Genomic DNA, 27,922 nt, shown 5'->3' with positions numbered 1-27,922 from the left:
CACCTTGGATAAAAAGGGGAGTTGAGATATAGGCCTAAAATTTGAAAAGATGGAAGAATCGCCATTTTTCTTTTCAATTAAAGGTTTCACCACAGCATGGTTAAAAGCTAAAGGCACACAGCCAGAGGTAAGACTGGTGTTAACCGGCAACAAAATGGTGGCTCCCACTGAGTCAAAAACTTCTCTGAGGAGAGGAGGAGGAATGATGTCTAAAGAACAATTTGTAGGATGCAGATGATTGACTACGTCAGAAAGGTGGGAGAACGACAAAGGCTTGAAGTGACTGAAGGCAGAAGAGTACAGAGAAAAATGTGTGATGGGCCTAATGTCTAAATCAGCTCCTAAGGGAACTTTTGTGATTAAAAAAAAAAAAAATCGTAAAAAAAATTGTTACAGAGTGTAGGTGTTGGCACAAGAGGGGGGACATCACTGGGATTAATAAGAGAGTTCAAGACATTGAACAGGATCTGAGGCTTATGGCAATTATTTCTGACTAAAGTAGAGAAATAGGTTGCTTTGTCAGCCTTGACAGTTTTCTGATAAGTAAACATACAGCCAAGAAGAATTTGTCAAGATACAACAAAATAATCTTTCTTCCATTTTCTCTCAGCATGTTGACATGGGCGTCTGAGTGCACGCGTTGACTCATTTAACCATGGCTGTGAGCGTGGTTTAGAGCGCCTTGGCCTAACAGGAGCAACACAGTCCAAGATCTCTGTGCATGTGGAATTAAAAATAGTCAAAATCTCATCGGCACTGAGGCCACATTTTCCATCAAGTGTGCAAAAAAAGATGCATTGGTGACGGTCAGAGTGGGTAATGTTGCTGCCTTGTGGCAAACTTGCAATTTATTTTTCTACTTTATTATTTGGAGCTCGTTACAAACATTGAATCTGTGCTATGGAGGCAGATAAAATCAAGGAAAGGCCCGCTGAGCCAGCCGCTGATTTGAGCAACATTTCAAGTGGCATGGATAAGTTAAGGGCCAAAGAAAAAGGCATGTTAAATTAACTGCTAAAGCAACTGTTGAAAATACTGAACAATTACAAAAGACAGGAGAGTAAAGCTAAATAAGGCAAGCAATAAAAAAAATTAAAGAAGGAAGAGCTAATACAAAGGGAAGATAAACTACAGGTTTAACTTGCTTTTTGATGATCTTGTAAAATTATGTGATGAAGCAAAGTGTGTCCACAATTCTGTGATGGGTATGTTACCTGAGGCTGAACAAGAAAAACACGAGGTGTGGTTCAAAGCCAGAATGTTGAACAATAATGACATCATTGGTAAGGTACAATAATGCGTATCATGTGTTTAACAAAATGTCATCAATGTTGCTAAACAAAATGCAATTAACAGTGCTAATGACCATAATATTGATGACGGTACTATCCCAGAGGATGGTATTTCGGATGGCGAGGGTCCACTGGTCATAGGGTCCACTGGTCCTACGGTCATTAGTCCTACGGGCCACTGGTTCTAACTTCTTATATTATTTGATGGTGTACATTACAACCCCCAAAAGATTTTAAAGTTCACTCTAACACTAACTCATAACCCTAACTCTAAGCTGGACTAGTGAACCATAGGACTAGTTGCATCCTGGGACTAGTGGACCCGTGAGACCTGTGAGACCTGGGGTTCCTCTGACTCCACCGTAAGACAAGTGTGAAGTTTCCATTTCAAACGTAGCCAGGGAACATTCAAGCAGAAATTGCAGTGTTACAGGCTTTTGATAGTCATTCAAAGATGTTGAAAATAATGAATTCTTATTTGGAAAGAGAAATGAGAAAATCTACATTTGCAAACACCTTAGACCCAATGTCAAAGGCATTCAATCCAATGGCACAAAGTCAACTGCAGCAGATCCAGGAGTTGTCATTGCAAGCCACCATTACAAACTGGACTGCTGCCTCAGGGAACTAGCCAACATCAGAGGTGTAAAACTCCGGCTTCAGAAAGTAAAAACTCTCCCATGTATTGCTTCTACCTGTGCACCTAAAACAGGTGATCTAAATAATTAGCTCATCCACCTACCTGAAGAGCTGAACTAATTACAATCAGCTGGTTTATTAGGAAGATGGAACAAATATGTGGCTGGACTTTTACTTTCTGAAGCCGCAGTTTTCCATCTCTGGCCAACATTTCATAAGTAAACCAAAGGAGTGGACTAATTCTACCCCCCCACTGTCTGCATACATAGTAATGGTAAATGCCACACTGGCAGAACCATTTATGTACATTAATACATATATATGTAATTTATTCTTGCAAGACAGGAGGTATGTAGTGCGTGAGTGAACATGGTGTGTGTGTGTGACCCCCATCCTTCCCGATCAGCCTACTCCATCCTACTCAAAGCCAACCGACAACTTCTATCAAGAAGGGCCGACCACCAAAACAACACGAAGACAGACAAGAACGAAAGACAAGTGGTGAAGGCAATAGTTGTGAAGTGATGACAAGTGAGATACCGAGGAGATGGGGCCCCAACCATACAACTTACCAGGACAAACAACCACACATGAACAAGTAGTGACAGCAATAGTCTGTTGACTAATTAGTGAGCATCCATACCCGAATCTAGGACATCAGAGTCTTGATCCCCTTGAGAGCACCCAAAACCAAATTGTGGTGATGGCCACAAACCATAACCATCCACACACAAAGACCCAGATCGCAGCTAAATATCCAATCATTACTGTGACTGGTGTGTTGTGCCAAGACAAAAGTACAGAACCTTGCCATATGACGTGGGCCACTCCGGAATGTCAGAAGCCATACAGCTGACTGCACGCAACAACAGAAAAGGGTCCAGGATGCAGGGCTCCAGGGGAAACCAGGAGAAAAAGGGCAGCGGAAGGGCACAGGGCTAGGAAGGGCAGCCACCAGAGCCAACTGGGCAGCATGATGAACCACCAGGGGAACAGCCTGGCAGCGCCGGATCACACCCCCCACATTGCTCCCCCATGGGGGCACAGGAAGCAACACCATAACCAAGGGATGCACACAGGGTGCCGGCATGGGCCCACCAGAAGGGGGCCTCAGAACCACACCACCCAGACCACGGCCCCCAAAGGGAGGAGCGAGTGGCGCCGGGGATGGGGGCAAAGGAGCCACTGCAACTGAACCCAAAGTGCGGGCAGGGACCACCGAGCCATAGGAGGGTGGGGCCCAGCCCCCAAACAAGAGGTGAGATCCAATCCCCTGGGCCACGAAGCACACGAGCATCCCCCCAATACCTAAGACTCCCCAGCGCAGCCAGCAGGACCCCCCAAAACTTCACCCCAGCACCCAATAAAACCCCCACCCCAGACCCCACCTAAGACACCAAAGCACAAGATCGTAAGACCGCCCATGCGAGAGCGGGGCAACACCCCAACACACAGAGACCAAGAACCCCAAATCCCCCAGCAGCCGTCCACCCCCCAGTGCCAACACCCATGCCCCACCGCAACCCCCCCCCCCCAAAGGGCTGCGGGACCCTTGGCCCCACAAGCCCCAGAGTAGGGCCCCAAGACCACAGCAGAACCCCAGACATCCACAGCCACCCGGGGCCAACCCCACATGCCACGCTCACCCTACCTGCCAACCCCACCATACAGTGAGGTAAATAAGTATTTGAACAACCTGTGGTTTTGCAAGTTCTCCCACTTAGAAATCATGGAGGGGTCTGAAATTTTCATCTTAGGTGCATGCCCACTGGGAGAGACATCATCTAAAAAAAAAAAAAAAAAATCTGGAAATCACAATGTATGATTTTTTTTAATAATTTATTTGTATGTTACTGCTGCAAATAAGTATTTGAACACCTACCAACCAGCAAGAATTCTGGCTCACATAGACCTGTTAATTTTTCTTTAAGAAGCCCTCTTATTCTGCACTCTTTACCTGTATTAATTGCACCTGTTTGAACTTGTTACCTGTATAAAAGACACCTGTTCACACACTCAATCAATCACACTCCAACCTGTCCACCATAGCCAAGACCAAAGAACTGTCTAAGGACACCAGGGACAAAACTGTAGACCTGCACAAGGCTGGGATGGACTACAGGACAACAGGCAAGCAGCTTGGTAGAAGACAACAACTGTTATGATTATTTATTAGAAAATGGAAGAAACACAAGATGACTGTCAATCTCCCTCAGTCTGGGATTCCATGCAAGTTCTCACTTTGTGGGGTAAGGATGATTCTGAGAAAGCTCAGAACTACACAGGAGGACCTGGTCAGTGATATGAAGACAGCTGGGACCACAGTCACACAGATTACATTAGTAACACATGATGCTGTCATGGTTTAAAATCCTGCAGGGCAGCAAGGTCCCCCTGCCCAAGCCAGCACATGTCCAGGCTCGTTTGAAGTTTGCCAGTGACCATCTGGATGATCCAAAGGAGGCATGGGAGAAGGTCATGTGGTCAGATGAGACCAGAATAGAGCTTTTTGGTATCAACTCCACTTACCATGTTTAGAGGATGAGAACAACCCCAAGAAAACCATCCCAACCGTGAAGCATGGGGGTGGAAACATCATACTCTGAGGGTGCTCTTCTGCAAAGAGGACAGGACGACTGCACCATATTGAAGGGAGGATGATGATGGATGTATTGTGAGATTTTGGCAAACAACCTCCTTCCCTCAGTAAGAGCATTGAAGATGGGCCATGGCTGGTTCTTCCAGCATGACAATGACCCCAAACACACAGCCAGGGCAACTAAGGAGGGGCTCCGTAAGAAGCATTTCAAGGTCCTGGAGTGGCCTGGCCAGTCTCCATACCTGAACTCAACAGAAAATCTTTGGAGGGAGCTGAAACTCCAAACCCAAAAGATCTAGAGAAGATCTGTATGGAGGAGTGGACCAAAATCCCTGCTGCAGTGTGTGCAACCTGGTAAAAACTACAGGAAACGTTTGACCTCTGTAATTGCAAACAAAGGCTACTGTACCAAATATTAACACTGGTTTTCACAGGTGTTCAAATACTTATTCGCAGCAGTAACATACAAATAAATTATTAAAAAAATCATACATTGTGATTTCCGGATTATTATTTTTTTAGATTATGTCTCTCACAGTGGACGTGCACCTAAGATGAAAATTTCAGACCCCTCCATGATTTCTAAGTGGGAGAACCTGCAAAATCGCAGGGTGTTCAAATACTTATTTTCCTCTGTAGTTGTTTTACTTAATTTCCCTTGCTGTGTGCGACCCCCTAAGTGAGCAATGATAAAGTGTTGCATTAAAAGCAGGGCAGGAGACAGCAGGTGGCAAACTGCCGTGGGAGGCCGTGGCACACCGCTGCACCCCAGCCTGTCCTGCAAACTCTCCACTGCCTAGTGACCCCGACTCTAAATTAATGAATGTGTTTACTAGATGTGTAGAAATAAAGTGTCTGCATTAAAATGGCAGGGCAGGAGTGGTGGATGGAGATCGCTGTGGGAGGCTGCAGTGCACAGCTGTGCCACAGACTGCCCTGCAACCCCATCCCCAACACCTGACCACAAAGCTATTTGAAGCCTATAATGTGCTACTTAAAACCCAATATGATGTGCGTAAATGTACTGAGCTGGTGAAGTGCATTTAAAGGGCGTGACATGTGAGGTCCAACCTCAGGCAGCCGGCGGAATGGAGAGGCACAGTGCAGGGGCCACACACACCAGCCCCATTGGGCCCCACGGCCCACCACCAGACCCAACGGAGGCACCAGGGAAAAAATAAGATGGGGGAGGCAGGCAGTGCCGGAGGAGCACCAGAAGCACAGGGGAAGAACACACCAACAAAGGGGACAGGGGGCCAGGCAGCCGGAGATGGACAAGCCACCCCGCCCAGCAGTCCCCAAACCAGGGAATGCACATGATGAGACCCAAGAGCTGCAGGGGCAGCTGAGGAGCCAGAAGGAGCCAGAAGGGCCCCATAAACCCAAAGGGAGAGGCAGGGGCACGAAGGGCCACATATGATCCAAGCCCAGGGGAGAGGCACTGGACCCCAGTCCCCCAAGCAGAGCGGACAGACCCAACATGAAAAGGAACGATGGCCACCCAAGTACCGTCTGTCACCACCGCCCCCACCCTCCAATAAGACCAGAAGCCCCTGCGGCGTGGCACCGGGGCCCCCACAGGCAGGCCGGCCAGCTGCCCCCCCCCCCCCGGCACAGAGGCGCACCCATGCCCCACAAGGGAGGAGCCGAAAGGGAGTGAGGCCCAGCACCTGACCCAACCCCGCGCAGAGGAAGCCCGCAGAGCCACCAGGCAGCACTGAAACACAAACACCCCAGAAACCCGAAGCCCCGCCCCCAACCCCAAATCCCCAAGCAAGTCCAGGACTAAACACCCGGACGCCAAACCATCCCCGCACACACGGGCTGCACGGCCCCACCATACCCGAGGGGCCACCCACTCCAGAAGACACAAGCTCTCTCCTCCACCAATTCAATCATTTTCAAGAAGAAAATAGAACACGGTGTCACTCTCTGACAGCAAGCGTACCCCAAAGAGCTGCAATCTGGATCTGCAGCACAAGAAAGAAAAGCCAGTAGGTCAACAATAATAGAAACAAGTCATAATCTAATATTAATACAGTACTTTAAGAGGTGCAAGAGTGGCATTCTCTAACAGGCAAAAAAAAAAAAAAATTAGACCTCCAAATTCCAATTCAAATTTAATGAGTTGATAAATAAGGACCATATTTCATTACATTGTGGTAATTGGTTTCTTAATGAAGCAGATATTTATTCCATTGATATATATTCTAAAAGGAGGTTTGACCATTGGTTAATATTGATTGATTGTTTTTCCAATTCAGCAAAAGTGTTTTTTTTTTTTTTTTTTTTTTTTTTGGCAGTAGTCAGTGCTACAAGTATAGTTTTAGATTGTTTAGTTGGCAGTTCAGTAACTGTAGTGTCTCCAAGTAAACATAAGTTAAGAGATAAGGGAATTGGAGTGGACTAATTCAAAGACAGAGTTTTCATGCACTGAGAAGAGAAACACTGATGCCAGCCCTGGAACTTTCTCAGCCCAGCACTCAATCAAGGGATCCAAAGCAGTCTGGAGACATTTTCATGGTAATACAAAAATAAAATAAAATTCTGTCAGTCCTTGTTCAACAGCAGCATCTATCATCATTGACAGCAAGAGAGATTTCTTTGTTTAACAGAGATCTTCTATAGCAGAGGTGCCCACGTGTACCTACGATAAAAAATTACAGATCTCTCCATTCTTTGTGGGTGGAAAAACTTCAGCAAAATCGACAGTGGATCAAATACTTTTTTGCCTCACTGTACTCCATGCAGACCATCATGCCTAAACAGAAACCCTTGCACCACTCCACAATGATTATTCCAAAAATAGGTTATCTTGGTTCCTGACCTTTTTTCCTTTGGAGTCCCCCAACCACCATATTTGTATCAAAGCACGGTGGAGCTTATGAAAAGCAATAAATGAGGAATTGAAACAGCAAGAGAAACTCCGGGCTTAATGACAAAATGATGCTCTGGACAGGTTAAGTTCATGGACTAAGTTACCATAGTAACTGACTGAGCTTAATTTACATCCCTTTCTGAAAGAGAAAACTCAGAGTTTCCCTCCATTTCAGGCTGAACAAACTCAGAGTTTTAACTAAACCTGCTTTCTGAAACAAGGCCCAATTGTGAAGATCCTCAGCAAACAGCAACTGTCAAGAGAAATAATTTATGATATTGACTGGTTCCTTTGAAAGTCAAACGATCGAGTGTCTTCTCCCTGAGCTTCAGCCATATGTAGGTTTTATTTTAAAGTTATTACCTTCCTTTTCCTTGGGCTCATGCTGCGTCTGTGCACCATCCTGTTCACATGGCAAAGCCACAAGTTTTATTCCTTTTTCCATATTTTTATTATGTACACGGCCATTTTCAGGGTTCTTCTGCTCGCTCCTCTCTTCTCTTCCTCCCCTTTGGATGGGACATCTTATCCTGTCAAAGGAAGACAGATTTAATATGTGAAACAACATGAAGAATGCACAGGAATAGAACCTGATGTTAAGGTTGAAACATTTCTGACCCATAAGTGTATGTTTCTGGCAGCGGGTACGGGATGTGTCCAGAGGGCAAAAGGAAGAGGGTCCGGATGATGGGGATAATGGAACACACTGACAGGAAAATAAAAGATGAATGGACTGACACTCCTGCTTCCTGCAGCAACTTTAAGAAAAAACAAAAGGACCCATTGAAATTTGTATACAAATAAATTGTGGTTAATTCCCAGTAAAAGTACATTTGCAGCTGAGATCATTACCTTTATGATGACAAAAATCCCAGCAGAGGTGGTTTGGAGTCCTTCGTATATGCCGATGATGGTCGAGTGATGAGTGTAAAAAAGGTTCCCCACCTGAATGGACAATAAGAGAACATTTATGTTCCCGTCAGTTCTCTCATCACACACATGTACATGAATGCACGTTAAAGTTTCCTTAGTCAGTCTCCTGCCAAATGACACACACTCCACTGGACTCCACTTTGAAGGACTTTAGCTCCTGTGTTGACTCTGTGCAGCCTGGGGTCCTTTTCTTGGCACATTATTGATATGATATCTGTGTTTACATTCTTTTTTTGTCTGCTCTTGTCCAAGTCAAGTTTTGATTTCCACTACAACTTCAACAAAACCTATGCACGTGTATTTAATTAGGTGCCTGAGTTGGCAATGTGAGGTCAAATTCACCAAAGGGTTAAAGTACTGTAAGGGATTTTAAAGCTGTTGTGTGTTGGGGGGTTTGGCTGGGATGTTTTTGTGTTGTTTTCTTTTCTTTGCTCTTCAGGTGGTATGCAAACTGGTTTTTGTCTGTGGAGAAGGTGCTGGCAGAAGAGTCCTTCACCTTCATCAGCATTATTAGCTGCACCTGTGGAGGATGTTCACGTGTAAACTTAAAGACTTTCAGCTGAAGCAGATAATGAGATGGCGTTCTGCATTTAAGCCATGACTGGTTCAAGCAGAATTGCCGGGAACTCGACCTTGTGACGTTCGTTTGTGAGACGCTGAGGACCGCGCCAGGGTTTGACACATCGTGCCTGTGAAGGAGGACGGAGTCAGTTTGTCATGTCCACCTGGGGGGTGTTTGGCGGTGAATCTGAGTCCAGAAGCGCCGAGGCTTCGATCCTTTTGGGCGCTGGAGAGCGCGCCGTCCTTCACTCCGCCAGACAAACTAAATATTTATGTTGTACACTAATTATTGCACTGGAGGGGAAATAAAATCGTTTTGTTTGTGGAACCGCTTTCTGGTTATTTAGCGCTGGGTTTGGTCAGACGTTGGTCCGCTCCTCAACCTGCGTCTGCACATAACAAAAGCGATGCGTAACACATCTGCACCCGCAGTGTGAAAGCCCCATAAAGGTGACATTTTTGCACCAGATATTCATAAATTGCATAAATGGTAAACAATAAAGGCCCAAGTAGTGAATTATGTGGGACACCACTGACATGGAAGATTCTTATATTTAATTCATTGAAATATATCAGTGGGACACTTAGAAAAGCTGTTAATTGCTTGTTCAAACAGACCTGCATCAAAATGCTTCTGTTTGAAAATAAAAACTGTAATCAGCCAAGACTCATTTTGTGGTTTAAAGTAGACTGATCACAAACCTGAATATTGGTCATGAAGAACATTGATCCGGCCAAACCAAGAAACACTTCTGCAGGATACAGTAACACAGATGTTTCTGTGTATGAAAGAAAACTGAGAATCAGAGGCCTGAGAGACAAATCAATGCTGCTCTTATCTGTGGTAGAAAAGTAGAATTTATTAAAACAAAAAAACCTTTGTTCGACAGAATGACAATCAGTGTCCCGCAGGTGTAAAGAGATCTGCAGATAGATGATGACAGAAACATAGATTACATTTTAAGCTGTCAAAGTTGCTAGGAGAAAAAAAAAAAAGATTTACTTTATTTATACTTTTTTATTGTCTTTCTCCATTTTTGTGGTCAAAAATGGAACATTCTTCTGCTACAAATGAATCATCCACCCAAATAATTTAGGTGATGATTGGGAAACCTTGTTAAAGTAGAGATGTTTGACTTTTTTAATTTTGTTTTATGAATTGTCAAAAAAATAAAAGAAAGAAAACTAAAAATCTGAAATTAAATTAAATTTCCAACAGACTAAAATCATTGATATTATCTATCCAGCTGTAATATTAGAGATGGGAACCCATCAGATTTGAGCAATTTTCCCCCAGTAAACTGCAAGCAACAACATCCAGTGGCTATCAGGATAATGTGATGAACAACAAGGCTTCATAGCCAACTGTAATAATGTTATATTGGATTTTAAAAGATGCCAATGTGGCCTAAAATTGTAAGTTCACAGTTCATCACGTGTTTCTCATAGAACCTGATATTTCAGAGCTGAATATGTAGTTTTCATGGAGTTGCTGACCCCAATTTTGCAAACTCATTCACTCACTGACTGACTGCATTAATCCACATGTACTGCTGATCAGAGGGGTACATCCTGGACAGACAAGTGGGAAGTGACTAGAGGTGGGCGGATTGATCCTAATATAAATAATATCGATACCAATGCTGGTACTGATATTGAATGATCCTCGTGTGATAAGATCAATACTCAAGCTTTTTTTCTCTCCTGTAGTTTTCTCTGGGCCCCTCCCCAATCAGACCGGGAGTGACATGTTTAGCCGCATGTTCTCCTTGGCTGGCTGTCTGAGTGGTGTCCAAAAAATGAGGTGGGCTTCATAGATAATTGGCAAAGCTTCTGGGGAAAACCTGGTCTTGTTAGGAGAGACGGCATCCATCCCACTTTGGATGGAGCAGCTCTCATTTCTAGAAATCTGGCCAATTTTCTTAAATCCTCCAAACCGTGACTATCCAGGGTTGGGACCAGGAAGCAGAGTTGTAGTCTTACACACCTCTCTGCAGCTTCTCTCCCCCTGCCATCCCCTCATTACCCCATCCCCGTAGAGACGGTGCCTGCTCCCAGACCACCAACAACCAGCAAAAATCTATTTAAGCATAAAAATTCAAAAAGAAAAAATAATATAGCACCTTCAACTGCACCACAGACTAAAACAGTTAAATGTGGTCTATTAAACATTAGGTCTCTCTCTTCTAAGTCCCTGTTGGTAAATGATATAATAATTGATCAACATATTGATTTATTCTGCCTTACAGAAACCTGGTTACAGCAGGATGAATATGTTAGTTTAAATGAGTCAACACCCCCGAGTCACACTAACTGTCAGAATGCTCGTAGCACGGGCCGGGGCGGAGGATTAGCAGCAATCTTCCATTCCAGCTTATTAATTAATCAAAAACCCAGACAGAGCTTTAATTCATTTGAAAGCTTGACTCTTAGTCTTGTCCATCCAAATTGGAAGTCCCAAAAACCAGTTTTATTTGTTATTATCTATCGTCCACCTGGTCATTACTGTGAGTTTCTCTGTGAATTTTCAGACCTTTTGTCTGACTTAGTGCTTAGCTCAGATAAGATAATTATAGTGGGCGATTTTAACATCCACACAGATGCTGAGAATGACAGCCTCAACACTGCATTTAATCTATTATTAGACTCTATTGGCTTTGCTCAAAAAGTAAATGAGTCCACCCACCACTTTAATCATATCTTAGATCTTGTTCTGACTTATGGTATGGAAATAGAAGACTTAAGAGTATTCCCTGAAAACTCCCTTCTGTCTGATCATTTCTTAATAACATTTACATTTACTCTGATGGACTACCCAGCAGTGGGGAATAAGTTTCATTACACTAGAAGTCTTTCAGAAAGCGCTGTAACTAGGTTTAAGGATATGATTCCTTCTTTATGTTCTCTAATGCCATATACCAACACAGTGCAGAGTAGCTACCTAAACTCTGTAAGTGAGATAGAGTATCTCGTCAATAGTTTTACATCCTCATTGAAGACAACTTTGGATGCTGTAGCTCCTCTGAAAAAGAGAGCTTTAAATCAGAAGTGCCTGACTTCATGGTATAACTCACAAACTCGTAGCTTAAAGCAGATAACCCGTAAGTTGGAGAGGAAATGGCGTCTCACTAATTTAGAAGATCTTCACTTAGCCTGGAAAAAGAGTCTGTTGCTCTATAAAAAAGCCCTCCGTAAAGCTAGGACATCTTTCTACTCATCACTAATTGAAGAAAATAAGAACAACCCCAGGTTTCTTTTCAGCACTGTAGCCAGGCTGACAAAGAGTCAGAGCTCTATTGAGCTGAGTATTCCATTAACTTTAACTAGTAATGACTTCATGACTTTCTTTGCTAACAAAATTTTAACTATTAGAGAAAAAATTACTCATAACCATCCCAAAGACGTATCGTTATCTTTGGCTGCTTTCAGTGATGCCGGTTTTTGGTTAGACTCTTTCTCTCCGATTGTTCTGTCTGAGTTATTTTCATTAGTTACTTCATCCAAACCATCAACATGTTTATTAGACCCCATTCCTACCAGGCTGCTCAAGGAAGCCCTACCATTATTTAATGCTTCGATCTTAAATATGATCAATCTATCTTTGTTAGTTGGCTATGTACCACAGGCTTTTAAGGTGGCAGTAATTAAACCATTACTTAAAAAGCCATCACTTGACCCAGCTATCTTAGCTAATTATAGGCCAATCTCCAACCTTCCTTTTCTCTCAAAAATTCTTGAAAGGGTAGTTGTAAAACAGCTAACTGATCATCTGCAGAGGAATGGTCTATTTGAAGAGTTTCAGTCAGGTTTTAGAATTCATCATAGTACAGAAACAGCATTAGTGAAGGTTACAAATGATCTTCTTATGGCCTCGGACAGTGGACTCATCTCTGTGCTTGTTCTGTTAGACCTCAGTGCTGCTTTTGATACTGTTGACCATAAAATTTTATTACAGAGATTAGAGCATGCCATAGGTATTAAAAGCACTGCGTTGCGGTGGTTTGAATCATATTTGTCTAATAGATTACAATTTGTTCATGTAAATGGGGAATCTTCTTCACAGACTAAAGTTAATTATGGAGTTCCACAAGGTTCTGTGCTAGGACCAATTTTATTCACTTTATACATGCTTCCCTTAGGCAGTATTATTAGACGGTATTGCTTAAATTTTCATTGTTACACAGATGATACCCAGCTTTATCTATCCATGAAGCCAGAGGACACACACCAATTAGCTAAACTGCAGGATTGTCTTACAGACATAAAGACATGGATGACCTCTAATTTCCTGCTTTTAAACTCAGATAAAACTGAAGTTATTGTACTTGGCCCCACAAATCTTAGAAACATGGTGTCTAACCAGATCCTTACTCTGGATGGCATTACCCTGACCTCTAGTAATACTGTGAGAAATCTTGGAGTCATTTTTGATCAGGATATGTCATTCAAAGCGCATATTAAACAAATATGTAGGACTGCTTTTTTGCATTTACGCAATATCTCTAAAATCAGAAAGGTCTTGTCTCAGAGTGATGCTGAAAAACTAATTCATGCATTTATTTCCTCTAGCCTGGACTATTGTAATTCATTATTATCAGGTTGTCCTAAAAGTTCCCTAAAAAGCCTTCAGTTAATTCAAAATGCTGCAGCTAGAGTACTGACGGGGACTAGAAGGAGAGAGCATATCTCACCCATATTGGCCTCTCTTCATTGGCTTCCTGTTAATTCTAGAATAGAATTTAAAATTCTTCTTCTTACTTATAAGGTTTTGAATAATCAGGTCCCATCTTATCTTAGGGACCTCGTAGTACCATATCACCCCAATAGAGCGCTTCGCTCTGAGACTGCAGGCTTACTTGTAGTTCCTAGGGTTTGTAAGAGTAGAATGGGAGGCAGAGCCTTCAGCTTTCAGGCTCCTCTCCTGTGGAACCAGCTCCCAATTCAGATCAGGGAGACAGACACCCTCTCTACTTTTAAGATTAGGCTTAAAACTTTCCTTTTTGCTAAAGCTTATAGTTAGGGCTGGATCAGGTGACCCTGAACCATCCCTTAGTTATGCTGCTATAGACGTAGACTGCTGGGGGGTTCCCATGATGCATTGTTTCTTTCTCTTTTTGCTCTGTATGCACCACTCTGCATTTAATCATTAGTGATTGATCTCTGCTCCCCTCCACAGCATGTCTTTTTCCTGGTTCTCTCCCTCAGCCCCAACCAGTCCCAGCAGAAGACTGCCCCTCCCTGAGCCTGGTTCTGCTGGAGGTTTCTTCCTGTTAAAAGGGAGTTTTTCCTTCCCACTGTAGCCAAGTGCTTGCTCACAGGGGGTCGTTTTGACCGTTGGGGTTTTACATAATTATTGTTTGGCCTTACCTTACAATATAAAGCGCCTTGGGGCAACTGTTTGTTGTGATTTGGCGCTATATAAAAAAATTGATTGAATTGATTGATTGATTGCACGCACTGACTGCTGCGCACGCAGATTCATCAAAGTCTACTCTCTGTCTGTAAGAGCAGCGCTGCGCTGTGTCACACAACACGGAGAAGCGCACCCTTGTATTGTGGTTTGTGAGCACTCTACCTCAGGAGATTTTGTTTTAAGTTGTGTTGAGTGATATTTTTTAAGCAAAAATGTTGATTGTGATAATAAAGTATTTTATTGTCATGTACAATGTTTGGCAAAATTCTACCCTAGGTCTTTTGGATCCTTTGGCTCTATGACGCTTAAATATGAAAAAAGTATCTGTATCTGTATCAATATCGGTGATACTGGGCTTGTATTTACTTGATATCAGATCAATACCAAAATTCCCAGTATCGCCCACCTCTAGAAGTGACTCCAGGACTTTCTCGCTGTGAGGCAGCAGTGCTAACCACTAATCCACTGGAAATATAAAACACTTACTTTATTAGTAAAATAATAGACAATTATTTTTTAAGTGGACCAAACATTCCAGTCATTAAGAGGCTTAGCTCTTGCAGGAATAACTAGCCCAGTCTCACGATTTTATCATGATATTGTCACAAAATGTGTTACATTTTAACAATGCGGTTACCCTTGGTTGACTAATTTCAACCCTTACCCTAAATACACCCCCCACCACCACCACCATGTGACTCCACAAATGTTGTGCTACCTTCACAAAATTTTTTCATGATACATCACAAACATCTGCTATAATTCATGTTGGGATCCCGAAATAGATTAAATCAGTTTTTGTGATGCCATCGTGAACTTGACGTGAGATCGAGCTGGAATAACAGACCGAAAGCTACCGCTTGAAATGTGAATCAGTATTTCTGGGTAAATTGTGGAGCTGAAACGTCATCCATACAAATATTTTACAGTAAGCTCAATTTTGGTAAACCTTGACACACAGTGACTGAAATAAATAGTTATGGCTATCTTGTTAGCTAGCTATGTCATATAATACTACTATATATATTTCTGCTTCTTGTAAAGAAACTATTCTATAAACAGGAATACTTTTGTTGTTATAGTTTGCAATTGTTACAAGTTAGAATAGTACAAATTGTTCCCTTGAACAGTTTAAACCTCAATATAGCCAGTTAATCTTAGCATATCTATCCAGCTAGCTTAGATAAATAGCGTGCAGCTGGATGAAAAACCTATTTCTGAGTTGGAGTGATTGACAATAAAGTAATTTGATAATATGCATTAACCAGTTGTACATAATTCAATATGTAGTGGACACTCTGGACATAATTCACCATGCACTATTATCGTTTATGGTGTGTTCTGTGTTGTAGGTTTGACAATCATCATGATGTGTCTCAATCAGGGGTTAGAGGGACACTGTTCCTTTGCTGTTCTTGTGTCGTTACTATTGTGTTTTTGTGGGAGGTGCCATGGTTTGTTCTGTTCAGTTTTTAATATTAACATTGGAATAAAAAGTTTGCGGGTTACAGAGCTGTCTCTTATTGTGCACCTGCTTTGTGGAATGATGAAGGCAAGACTTAAGACACACTTATTTTCTGTTTCATATGGCTAGCATGCTGTCATATTATGGTACTGTGCTTCCTACCCTATTAAATTCATTTTATTAGTAAACAGAGCGGGTTGCTCTCGGGCTGCTTCAACTAAAGTCTGGGTCTTTTAGTGAAGCTTAGCGCTAGTGGTTGGCGATCACCTTAGTATTTCTTCTGTTTTTGTTTTTTTGTTTGTTTCTTTGTTTTTTGCTTAATGTTGACAAATTATATCTTCAGACTTCAGACTTCAGACAACTTTATTGATCCCAAAAATCTTATTAATATCTTTAATAATCTTAAAACCTTATTTGTAGTCTTTCTGCTGCCTGATTCTGTTTTTATTTCTCTGTCTTTCTTTGAGGTGCGGCTCCATGCAGAAGTGGGAATGGGTGTCTTCTGCAAGCCTGCTGTCCTGGACACCAGCATGGACTCCTAAAATTTCTTGTATATTTTTATTGTCTAGTGTGTCGGTAGCATGGTCCAAACAAAGGGTCACCCCTTTGAGTCTTGTCTGCTTGAGATTTTTTCCTCATATCATCAGACGGAGTTTTTCCGTACCACTGTGACCTGTGTGCTTACTTTTGGGGTTGGTAAGATTAGACCTTACTTGTGTGAAGTAATTTGGCACTTCGTAAATGAAATAAATTGAAAATAAACTAAACATTGAACATGGAAAAAATGACACATCATTGTGGGAAATTGTCCATCTTTTTCACCCATCACAATTTCCACACTGGTGACCCTGACAATCGTCTTTTTGCCATTTTTAAAGGACATTCTGAATTATCATGATGGCAATCACTGGGTATTTGAAGCTTCCAGAGTTCATGGAGTTGTCAGCTTTGGCTTGGTTTGCTGAGATGAAGGTGAAGTTTGCATTAAGTGAGATTACTGTGGACAACACCAAATACTACACTCAACAAAAATATAAACACAACACTTTTGGTTTTGCTCCCATTTTGTATGAGATGAACTCAAAGATCTAAAACTTTTTCCACATACACAATATCACCATTTCCCTCAAATATGGTTCACAAACCAGTCTAAATCTGTGATAGTGAGCACTTCTCCTTTGCTGAGATAATCCATCCCACCTCACAGGTGTGCCATATCAAGATGCTGATTAGACACCATGATTAGTGCACAGGTGTGCCTTAGACTGCCCACAATAAAAGGCCACTCTGAAAGGTGCAGTTTTATCACACAGCACAATGCCACAGATGTCGCAAGATTTGAGGGAGCGTGCAATTGGCATGCTGACAGCAGGAATGTCAACCAGAGCTGTTGCTCGTGTATTGAATGTTCATTTCTCTACCATAAGCCGTCTCCAAAGGCGTTTCAGAGAATTTGGCAGTACATCCAACCAGCCTCACAACCGCAGACCACGTGTAACCACACCAGCCCAGGACCTCCACATCCAGCATGTTCACCTCCAAGATCGTCTGAGACCAGCCACTCGGACAGCTGCTGAAACAATCGGTTTGCATAACCAAAGAATTTCTGCACAAACTGTCAGAAACCGTCTCAGGGAAGCTCATCTGCATGCTCGTCGTCCTCATCGGGGTCTCGACCTGACTCCAGTTCGTCGTCGTAACCGACTTCAGTGGGCAAATGCTCACATTCACTGGTGTTTGGCACGTTGGAGAGGTGTTCTCTTCACGGATGAATCCCGGTTCACACTGTCCAGGGCAGATGGCAGACAGCGTGTGTGGCGTCGTGTGGGTGAGCGGTTTTCTGATGTCAATGTTGTGGATCGAGTGGCCCATGGTGGCGGTGGGGTTATGGTATGGGCAGGCGTCTGTTATGGACGAAGAACACAGGTGCATTTTATTGATGGCATTTTGAATGCACAGAGATACCGTGACGAGATCCTGAGGCCCATTGTTGTGCCAACATCCAAGAACATCACCTCATGTTGCAGCAGGATAATGCACGGCCCCACGTTGCAAGGATCTGTACACAATTCTTGGAAGCTGAAAATGTCCCAGTTCTTGCATGGCCGGCATACTCACTGGACATGTCACCCATTGAGCATGTTTGGGATGCTCTGGACCGGCGTATACGACAGCGTGTACCAGTTCCTGCCAATATCCAGCAACTTCGCACAGCCATTGAAGAGGAGTGGACCAACATTCCACAGGCCACAATTGACAACCTGATCAACTCTATGCGAAGGACATGTGTTGCACTGCATGAGGCAAATGGTGGTCACACCAGATACTGACTGGTATCCCCCCCAATAAACTGCACCTTTCAGAGTGGCCTTTTATTGTGGACAGTCTAAGGCACACCTGTGCACTAATCATGGTGTCTAATCAGCATCTTGATATGGCACACCTGTGAGGTGGGATGGATTATCACAGCAAAGGAGAAGTGCTCACTATCACAGATTTAGACTGGTTTGTGAACAATATTTGAGGGAAATGGTGATATTGTGTATGTGGAAAAAGTTTTAGATCTTTGAGTTCATCTCATACAAAATGGGAGCAAAACCAAAAGTGTTGCGTTTATATTTTTGTTGAGTGTATTATGCCATGTCAACGCTCAGAGGTTGCACAGCGCCAAGAGTGGTTCATCTCCTGAAAATCCCTCTGCAGTGGAGAAATATTTAGCTCTAAAGGCTTACTTGTTAAAGATGTTTGAACTTTCTGATGCTGATGCTAGCAGGCTATTTTTCTGCACTGCTTGGGGTGTTGATGAAAAATTGTCTTTCTCCCATGTCTGCATACTGGTCAGGGTCATCCATTGCCTGTTGGCCTGTGTTGATAGCCTGTAGTTTTGTTTTACTAAGGCAGGGGCCCTTAAGATGGCTCTTGGGGTTGCTGAGGTCAGAAGACTCTCTATTTTATGTTTGTTTGCATGTGCATTGGGAGTCCCTCCTATTAATGTGCTTAAACTGCAATTACGTCTTCCTCTCTGCATCGTATATTGATTCCTGGTGGTCCTTGCTGGCTGGTCTCATTCCTCTGCTGGCTTCATCACAAAAATTCCACCACAGCGGGACAGCAAAGACCAATATATTGTATCTGTAGTGAACCTCGAGATGTAAGAGAGTTGTCGTTGTTGGCAGGTTAGACATCTTAGCAGTGGCAAATATCAATGGTTTGTGATCAATGAAAGCTGTAAACTGCCGGCCCTCCAACAATGGACTGAAGCGTTGAACAGCGAGGTTAAGCGCAAGCAGCTCCCAGTCACTGGGGCGTAACTGTTGTCAAAAGAAAGCAAACAGTTGCCAGGCACCATTCACCCATTGTTCATACACTGCGCCCACAGTATAGTCTGACACATCTGTGGTGATTACTTCTGGGGCCTCCGGTGATGGATGTTCCAGCATTGTCACATCAGCCTTAAGCATCTGCGAATGCCGTTTCTGTCTCAGTGGACCAATCCACCAGGTGTCTGGGTGCTTTTGCTTTCATGGCCTCATGCAGGGCCCTCATGACTGCAGCAGCTTTGGGAATGAATCTATGGTCAAAGTTCACTATTCCCAATAACTCCTGCAAGGCCCATACTGTGACAGTTAATGGGATGTTGAAGACTGTGTCCACATTAGATGGGAGTGGGACAGCCTCGACCTTGATGACTCAGTATCCCAGAAAGTAAATGGTGGTCAAACTAAACAGGCACTTATCTGGATTAATGCTCACTCCTTGCAGGCTGAATTACTGGATAAGTATCCGTCGGTGGTCCAGGTACTGTGTTTTGACGGTACTGGCCACGAGAATGTTTTCTAGGTATACAAACAGGAAAGGGAGCTAATGTAACACAGAGTCTATGAGACACTGGAGTGACTGAGGGGCTTTCTTAATGTCTAATGGCATTCTCAGAAACTCAAACATTCCAAAAGGGGTGATCACTGCTGTTTTGAAGATGTCCAGCAGGTCAACAGGACATTTGTGGTATCCATGGACAAGGTCTACCTTAAAAATGATTACCATACCTACAAAATGGACAGAAGAAATCCTCAATGTGGGGCACTGGATAGCTGATTCGTCCAATGACCCGGATGTACAGTCACTCAGGTCTGCTGTGACTGGGCTGCAGTTGACAGAGATCCCTTTCAGTCAGGGTGACACCAACTCAAACATTGGTGGCAGCCACGTTGGTCTGACATGGGCTCAAGAAAGATGTGAGGAACTGGGTGGACCCTTGCAGAGAGTGTCAGCGCTCCAAGATCCACTGCCACTTTGACCCCAAGCACACTTCCCCATGCCTGAGTGGAGATTTGACCACATTAACATAGACCTCGTGGGCTCCCTACCCTCTTTCCTGGGAACTGCTGATGGCCTGGTGTTCATCAGAACCTGCATCACCCGGTTTGGCACTCCATCTGACCTCTCATCCAACAAGGGCTCAAAGTTTACATTTGAGCTCTGGAATGCTTTTGCTGACAGCCTGAGTGTGAAACTCCACCGCACATATCACCCCCAGGCTAATGGACTGTGTGAGCACTTTCATTACTCTATGAAGGCCTCTATGCAGGCCAACCTGATGGACAGCAGCTGGGTGGACAGATTTCCATAGGTCATGCTGGGCCTGCTAAACACTCCAAAGGAGGACATCCAGTTGTCATCAGCGGAATCGGCCTACAGCCAAGCACTACAGGTCCAAGAAGATTTTATTCCTGACACCGCCAATGTCTGGTCAGCTGCCCACCAATGGACTGTGCTTCAGGACAAGGTGAGGCTTTTTGCACCCATGCTAACTTCACAGCATGGCCTTCTGTCTTCTTACACTCAATCACGAGTCTGCAGTTGGCCAAATATGTCTCTATGCATCACACACACACAGGTTACTGCTGCAGCCTTCCTATGATGGCCCATTCTGCATTTGGAAGACAGGAGACAAACACTTTGTGATCGACATTGGTGGTAAGGCCAAGCACGTTTCGGTGGACTGCCTCAGGCCAGTCCACCTGCACCTGGACAGACCGATTGGGCTTGCCTAACATCCTCAACAGGTGTGACCTCCTACTTGGCCTGGGCCCCCACAATGGAGACCTAGGGTTCCCTTGCCCCTAGCCCCGCCTTTGTGCCACAGCTACTCTGATGCTGCAGTGTAGAGGAGTCATTGCAGCCACATTATTCGTCCACCCCCTCGATGACATTTGTTGTTTTCCTTTCGAATGAGTTCTGGAGGGACTTATGTAGTGGACATAATTCAATATAATTGGACACTGTAGACATAATGCACCATACCCTGCTATCATTTGTGGTAAGTGTGTTCTGTTTTGTAGGTTTGACAGTGAGCTGAGGTGTGTGTGCTGCACACATCAATGTGTGTCACAATAAAGCTTACAGGCTGACAGGGATATTTTCATGCCAAGACTGTTGTGTGTGTTTGGGTGGTACCAAGCTTTAATCTGTTCAGTTTTCAGTTTTGACCTTGAACAAGGAATAAAGGCACAATGTTGCATTGTGAAGTGGGAACTATGTTGTCTTTTTCACCCATTGTAATTTCCACATGCTGCTACTAACTGATTGTACTAGATAGTTTACCTTTCAGTTTTGATATGTATACACTATGATTAGTGCGATGCTAACAACACAACAGCCATTGCACATCTTACAACAGTGTGACTCACTTAGACATTATTAATATTTTTCTAACTTATTTGTAGGTACGATTGGCTGAGCACGATTGGCCTGAGTGTGCTGAAAACTAAGCACAAGCTCAGAGGAGAACACACATTCGCTGTTGCAGCGATAAAATTATGGATTGACCTGCCTCAGCAGATTAGACAGGCCTCATCTGTGTCTGTTTTTAAATCTCTTTTGAAAACCCCTCTCTTCTCCTTGGCCTTTGACACCTAGTGAGATGATGACTTCATTCATTTGTTTGATTTTATTTTATTGTTTTTATCATATGGTTGTTTTTTTATTCCTATCAATGTTTTATGGCTTTTAATTATTTTAGCTGTATTTTCTTTCCAATTTTTGGGGAATTATGTCTTTTATGGTTATTTTATTTTCAGTACAGCACTGTGGTCCACTATGGTTGTTAGTGCTTAATAAATGAAGTTAGTTGGTTCATTGGTATGGTCCTACTATAAACTGAGCAGTGTTTGTCTATTTGTTCCTCTATATCTCCCAGGTCATTTGCCCAAGTTCCACCAGACTTGGCATGTGGATGTATGTTGAGTCCCAATTTTCCAGCAAAGTGTTGGTTGTGAAAAAGCACAAACTCATTGGCATCAAAGGTAAAAAAGAAATCTTGAACATTCTTTGCTGTAACGTTGACCAAACTTTACACACATATGGAGGTGGGTTCCAAAATTGCATGGGTGACACTAAATTCAACAAAGGTCATTCATTGGAGTCATGGTCATTGGGGTCACAGGTCAAAATACTATTTTGGTTGTTTTTTCACTTCAAGGAAGGTCATGGATTCCAGTCTCAGGTCCATATGCTGATTTATACCAAATTTAGTATTTCAATGAGGGTCAACTGTGAAATTGAACTTAACAAATTTATTTTGGTGATGGTCAAGGAATTTGACCTTATGTGGATTCCAAAATTGCCCAGTCAAGCTGAGCCAGAGGTCAGTCATTTGAGTGAAAGTCAAAGTCACTGGTGTCAGATGTCAGATTGCTGTAGTCCTTACTGTCTTCATGCAGATGGGTTCTGTTACCAAAGAAATGATAATGTTTGCATGTGTAGACAAGGTCCAAGACAATCAAGGCATTTAAAAAAAAATATTATTTTGTAATGTGGACAAATGAAAACTTTGGCTTTGTAGCACAGTATGACACTTGTATGAAGGACAAAATGCAGAACAAAGAATAAAATTAAATTTTTGTGCTTACATAGCAATTATCCTTGTTACCATTGTTCCACAGTGGTCAAATACAAATCCACTGGGGAAGTAGCATGCAGAATTGAGAAAGGTAGCGACCAACAAGACTTTTGAGAAGTCGTTATCCTGACCACGACAATCTATACAAAGGAAAGACGACACAAAACGAGGAAAGGAGATAAGTTTTAAAACCTTCAACATGATCACATTTAGAAACATCAAAAATAAAATGTGACACCTTTGTTTTCGCTTCCATTTTTCATGAATTGAAGTAAATGATAGAAGATATCTTCAAGGCACACAAAATTTATTTCAATTGAACCTTTTTAAACCAGGTTTGTCCAGCTGAGATGGAGATCTCTTTAACAAGGGACAACTGGACAGTTATAAAATTTCCAATTCACCTCAATTCCGGTGTAACAGTATATCTTCCCCCTGAATATCCCCCCCCCCCTTAAAGGTAACATTCCTGCAGAGCAGCACTGATTAAAGCTTATCCAAACTGTGACAAGGCCCAATCAAGTTAGAGCAACTTTTAAACTCTATTTCTCATGGATGTCTTATGGTCCCAGATGAAGCCCACTTTCATTGACAGTGAACGACAGCTAACATATAACATTTTGGTAACATCATATATTGGTTATATTTAGCTTATGGTTATCAGAAACATTTGTAGAATGTTTTCATAATGTTATTACTTCCTTTTATATCTTTACAAATCATGCTTATACTTGTGGGAAATTCTTTCTTATTCCAAATTTCTTTAAATGATTAGATTATGACTTTTGGTAATGTTTACCAGAATGTTCTGGAAATGTTTGAATAAAACATATTTTTATCCACCATCAAGCGCCTTGTCGTCATATACCTCAAGGCCATCTATTTTCATTGGGGAGAGTTATCCATGGGGGAAGATAAACTGTTACACCGGTCTTTCGCTCTGCAGCCAGTGCTTTGTTCTGAAGTAGTATAAACTCCAACATTCTGCTGGGAATCAACGATATCAAACATCACAAAATGAAAATGCATCGTTGGTGCCACACTGTTATTGCTGCGATGGTTTGCAAATAACCGGTTAGGTTGAAAGATCAAGACATAGCCCACATATCCCACATCTGGAACTATTCAGATAAAATAGCTTCTATAAAATATAGATCTTGCTGTCGATTAGCAACAAGGCAAGATTTAAAAGACAGTTAAAGGCACTTTTATTCAGTCAGCTCAGGGAAGAGGAACCCTACACTTTTATTTGTTTTTGATATGATTTTTGGTCCAAAAGACTAGCTTATCCTCTAGTCCATTATTTTCTAGTCCAAATCTCAGGGCTAACTTTTCTGTACTTCTATGATAAAATAAACTAATAATAAAAGAATAAATTTCAATGGTTAAAAAGTACATTACAACAGTGCACAAAATATCAAAGAGCTGATAATACAGAAAAATGTGTGATTTGTGCTCCACTACAACTCATATGTGGAGTTTTCCTCTTCAGGATGCATTTGTAGAATTTGGAAAATACAGTCTATGCAAAAGTGAGTAAAACAGAGAAAGTGAATGATGTATTTGTACGTACCGACGTAGACAGAGTGGTTTTTTGTCGTGATGTTTGTACAGTGTCCAGAAAAGTAGCCATTGACTTTGTAGACAAACACCAGAGAAGCCCAGCAGAGCAGGAACCCAGTGAAGAGCAAGATCTCTAAAAATGCTGACAGCAGAGTCACCCACTGCTGCACATTTGTTTTTCTTCTTTGACATTCAGACATCCTGGAAAGTGTTGGTTTCCTTCTGAGGTGATTCAGAGGTTTTACAACCTTACCAGCAGGATCACAAAATAAACCTAGAAAAGAACAAAAACTAGAGAATATGTCAGGACTCAACACAAACACTGTAGTCTGAAGATTACTGCAGATTTATTTCTGTTGATATATAAATTTAACCTGACCATAGTAAAACAAAACAAAACAAAAAACTAGATGTACAGGTGATGACTGAACAGCTGCAAAAAATGTGAACAATTGGTAGAAAAAACAACATAGAATTAGTCTCATTCATGTTGGAACAGCACAGACAACACAAACACAAAGTGTACTTGTCTCTCAAGTGAAATATACAAGTTCCAAGGCTGCCTGAGTCCCAGTCACCTCATACGGCAGCTGGAGTTGTGTTAAACAAAACACATGTGGATCCCGTGCCAATGAATCCTGTAGTGTCTCTGAGCAAAATGGTATTCAGTGTACAATAAGTATCACCCGCCGTTAAAGTCTACAGTAAATACTGTAATTGAAAGAATGAATGAATTCATTCATTCATTCAGCACACACAGACTCAAAATAGCAACGAAAATTCATAAAGGAAACAATTTAACAATGTACACGTGCCCAAATGGTGTAGGCAGAAGCAAAAGCTTATAAATGCTTATATACCCTTTATGTTTATATAAAATGTACATATATCCATGATAACAAATACAAATATAAATTAATCACTGAAGGGAAATTTCAAAACACAAACATGCAAACAGTAGTGCACCATGCACAAAGCCAAAACCAAAACAAAATCGATAAATCTAATTTGTCATGCTATGACAAGTAATTAAATATTTGTTATAGAGCCTTTTAAAGCCAACCAAGCTACCAAATAATTTAATGTTATCAGGGTACTTATTCCAAATATTAACACCTTTAACAGAAACACAATGACTTTTTACAATAGTTTGAATCTTTGATTTCTCAAATACGCAATAATGTTCCTCTCAAATTATAACTGGAGACCTTCATTTTAAACGGGCCCTGGACATGTTATGGTAAAAGTTAAATTTTTACTTCAAACTTAATTTAGATTGTCATATTATCAATCAAGTCCCCAAATTTTAAACTATGTAAACAAACAAATATTGGATTTGCTGGCTCATGATTTTTTTTTTTTTTTTTTTTACTAATAATTCTTATAGCTTTCTTTTGTAATAAAAATTCTGGATTTGTATTAGTTTTGTAGGTGGTTCCCAAGACTTCAATACAGTAGGTCATATATGGAATAAGTAATGAATGATACAAACCCCAATTCCAATGAAGTTGGGATGTTGTGTGTATGTAAATAAAAACAGAATACAATGATTTGCAAATCCTTTTCAACCTATATTCAATTGAATACACCACAAAGACAAGAAATTTAATGTTAAAACTGATAACCTTTATTGTTCTTGTGCAAATATTTGCTCATTTTGAAATGGATGCCTGCAACACATTTCAAAAAAGCTGTCACAGTGGTATGTTTTCCACTGTGTTACATCACCTTTCCTTCTAACAACACTCAATAAGTGACAGGTCTGGACTGCAGGACTGGAATTTTTTGAAACATGTTGTAGGCATCTATTTCAATATGAGCAAATATTTGCGCAAAAACAATAAAGTCTATCAATTTGAACATTAAATATCTTGTCTTTGTGGTGTATTCAGTTGAATATAGGTTGAAGAGGATTTGCAAATCATTGTATTCTGTTATTATTTACATTTTACAAAACGTCCCAACTTCATTGGAATTGGGGTTGTATAAGGGGCAGCTGCTCTGCTCTGTGTCACCTGATCCCATCAGATCTCAGACACTAAGCAGTTCAGGATGTGGTTAGTACTTGGATGGGAGACCTCTTCGGAAACACCAGCGGCTGTGTGTGTTTCTCCAAGTGAAACTGTAGTTGCGTCAGGATGGGCATCCGGTGTAAAATTTGTGCCAAATACCAATGTAGATCTGGCTGTATCCGCTGTGGCAACCCTGAACAAAAACGGGAGCAGCCAAATGGACAACAACAAATGAATGATATAAGGTAGTAATGTGTGTTGGGAGAGGAAGTCTTGTGCTTTATACAAAATTGCAGTGGCTTTTGACATTTTACATAATTTGTATGTTTTCCAACTTAATTTATCATCAATATAAACACCAGGAAATGTAGTTTCAATTACAAGTTCAGTTTCAGTAATGTGTACTAATAAATTTCTGCATAAATTCCTGGGCTTATTTCCAGATATGATACACTTTGTTTTACCAAAATGAAGTAATAATTTATTTGAATCAAATCATTCTTTGAACTTCTGTAATTCCCTCTCCATCATGTCCAGAACCTGTTCCAAATGATCCTCACAGTCATATCATCAACAAATAAAATGCAACTGACAAACTTAATGCAGGGAAAATGATGGATTGACTTGTTTTAAATGTATTTTTTTGTAAGTAACAATTTTATACCATGCAATTTAGACCTTGTCCTACAATGTTATTTATAGCTTTTTTTTTACAGAATAATTCTGGGTACCATAGCCACAGTTTTTTAATTTGTGAATATATTTTACTTAACTCAGGAAGTGGTACAAATTTCCTCTTTGTAAATATAACCGATACAAACTGTCAGTGAAGCTCATAAATGAGCAGATGGCTCAGGGTGGACAGTAAAGATAGTATAAGGTCACGTGGAGCTGAATTTGTGCTGAGATGCTTGTATGATTTTGTTATGTATTTGGGTTTTAATTTTCATCTATTATGTAATTGTTTTTGATGGATGGATGTGTTGGATGTGTTGTTTGTGCATAGACCCTCTGCCCAACACAAATTTCTCCCTAGGGAGACTAATAAAGATAACTCAAAAAGTGAACTGGAAACTTCCCAAACCATTTAAAGCAGTAATGATGTAAAAATATACAGGTTTATTTTTACAAAATATATATTCTTTCAAAATTCTAGACAGTGGCTTAAAAATGCAAAGACGATGTACTTGTGAGTTGTGCATGACATACCTTCTGTTGTGTTTGCTCTTTGCTGTCAGATATCCTGGTATATGTCCGAACATTTATCCCTCTATCATACGCTGATGCACCCTCTGACCCTGCATCTGCTCTTTTAATGTGCTTTCTTTGAGTCTTTAGCTTTCCCCTTAGGCAGATATTATGAGATCACGTTACAACTGTTTGCTGAAGACAAACATCCACTAGATAATGTGAGAAATATTTGAATAATTTGTAAGTGCAGAAGGTAAAATTGTGGTTGTCAAGTCCTGACTTTGTCCCAGTGCCTTCTCTCTGCCCATCATTTTTTTAGGTACCTAATGTTTAGCAGTTTATCAATTTAGAATTATAAAAGGTAACTTTTCGGTTAGCTGTGCCCACCACTACTAGCTGTTGGGGGTCTACAATATAATTTGTTTGAACATGTTACTCTCCTCTATATATGGTGACATTGATTATACGTAGTATA

The 27,922-nt window shown here is 41.6% G+C and overlaps 1 protein-coding gene across 1 annotated transcript in view; it reads right to left on the bottom strand.

The window, feature by feature from the left end:
• LOC117526670 (solute carrier family 43 member 3-like) overlaps positions 1–24,444 on the bottom strand; it is a 59,156-nt gene extending 34,712 nt beyond the window's left edge. Inside the window, exons 1-7 of the mRNA XM_034188723.1 lie at positions 24,255–24,444; positions 22,692–22,821; positions 9,780–9,826; positions 9,605–9,681; positions 8,261–8,353; positions 8,027–8,166; positions 7,772–7,938 (exon numbers count right to left, since the gene is read on the bottom strand). Coding sequence (XP_034044614.1) covers positions 7,772–7,938; positions 8,027–8,166; positions 8,261–8,353; positions 9,605–9,681; positions 9,780–9,826; positions 22,692–22,821; positions 24,255–24,444 — 844 coding nt within the window. The remainder of the gene's footprint in view (positions 1–7,771; positions 7,939–8,026; positions 8,167–8,260; positions 8,354–9,604; positions 9,682–9,779; positions 9,827–22,691; positions 22,822–24,254) is intronic.
• Between the last annotated feature and the right edge of the window lie 3,478 nt (positions 24,445–27,922).

Source organism: Thalassophryne amazonica, chromosome 15 (assembly GCF_902500255.1).
Source record: "Thalassophryne amazonica chromosome 15, fThaAma1.1, whole genome shotgun sequence".
NCBI classification, from domain to species: domain Eukaryota; kingdom Metazoa; phylum Chordata; class Actinopteri; order Batrachoidiformes; family Batrachoididae; genus Thalassophryne; species Thalassophryne amazonica.
This window is presented reverse-complemented; position numbering and strand designations above follow the sequence as displayed.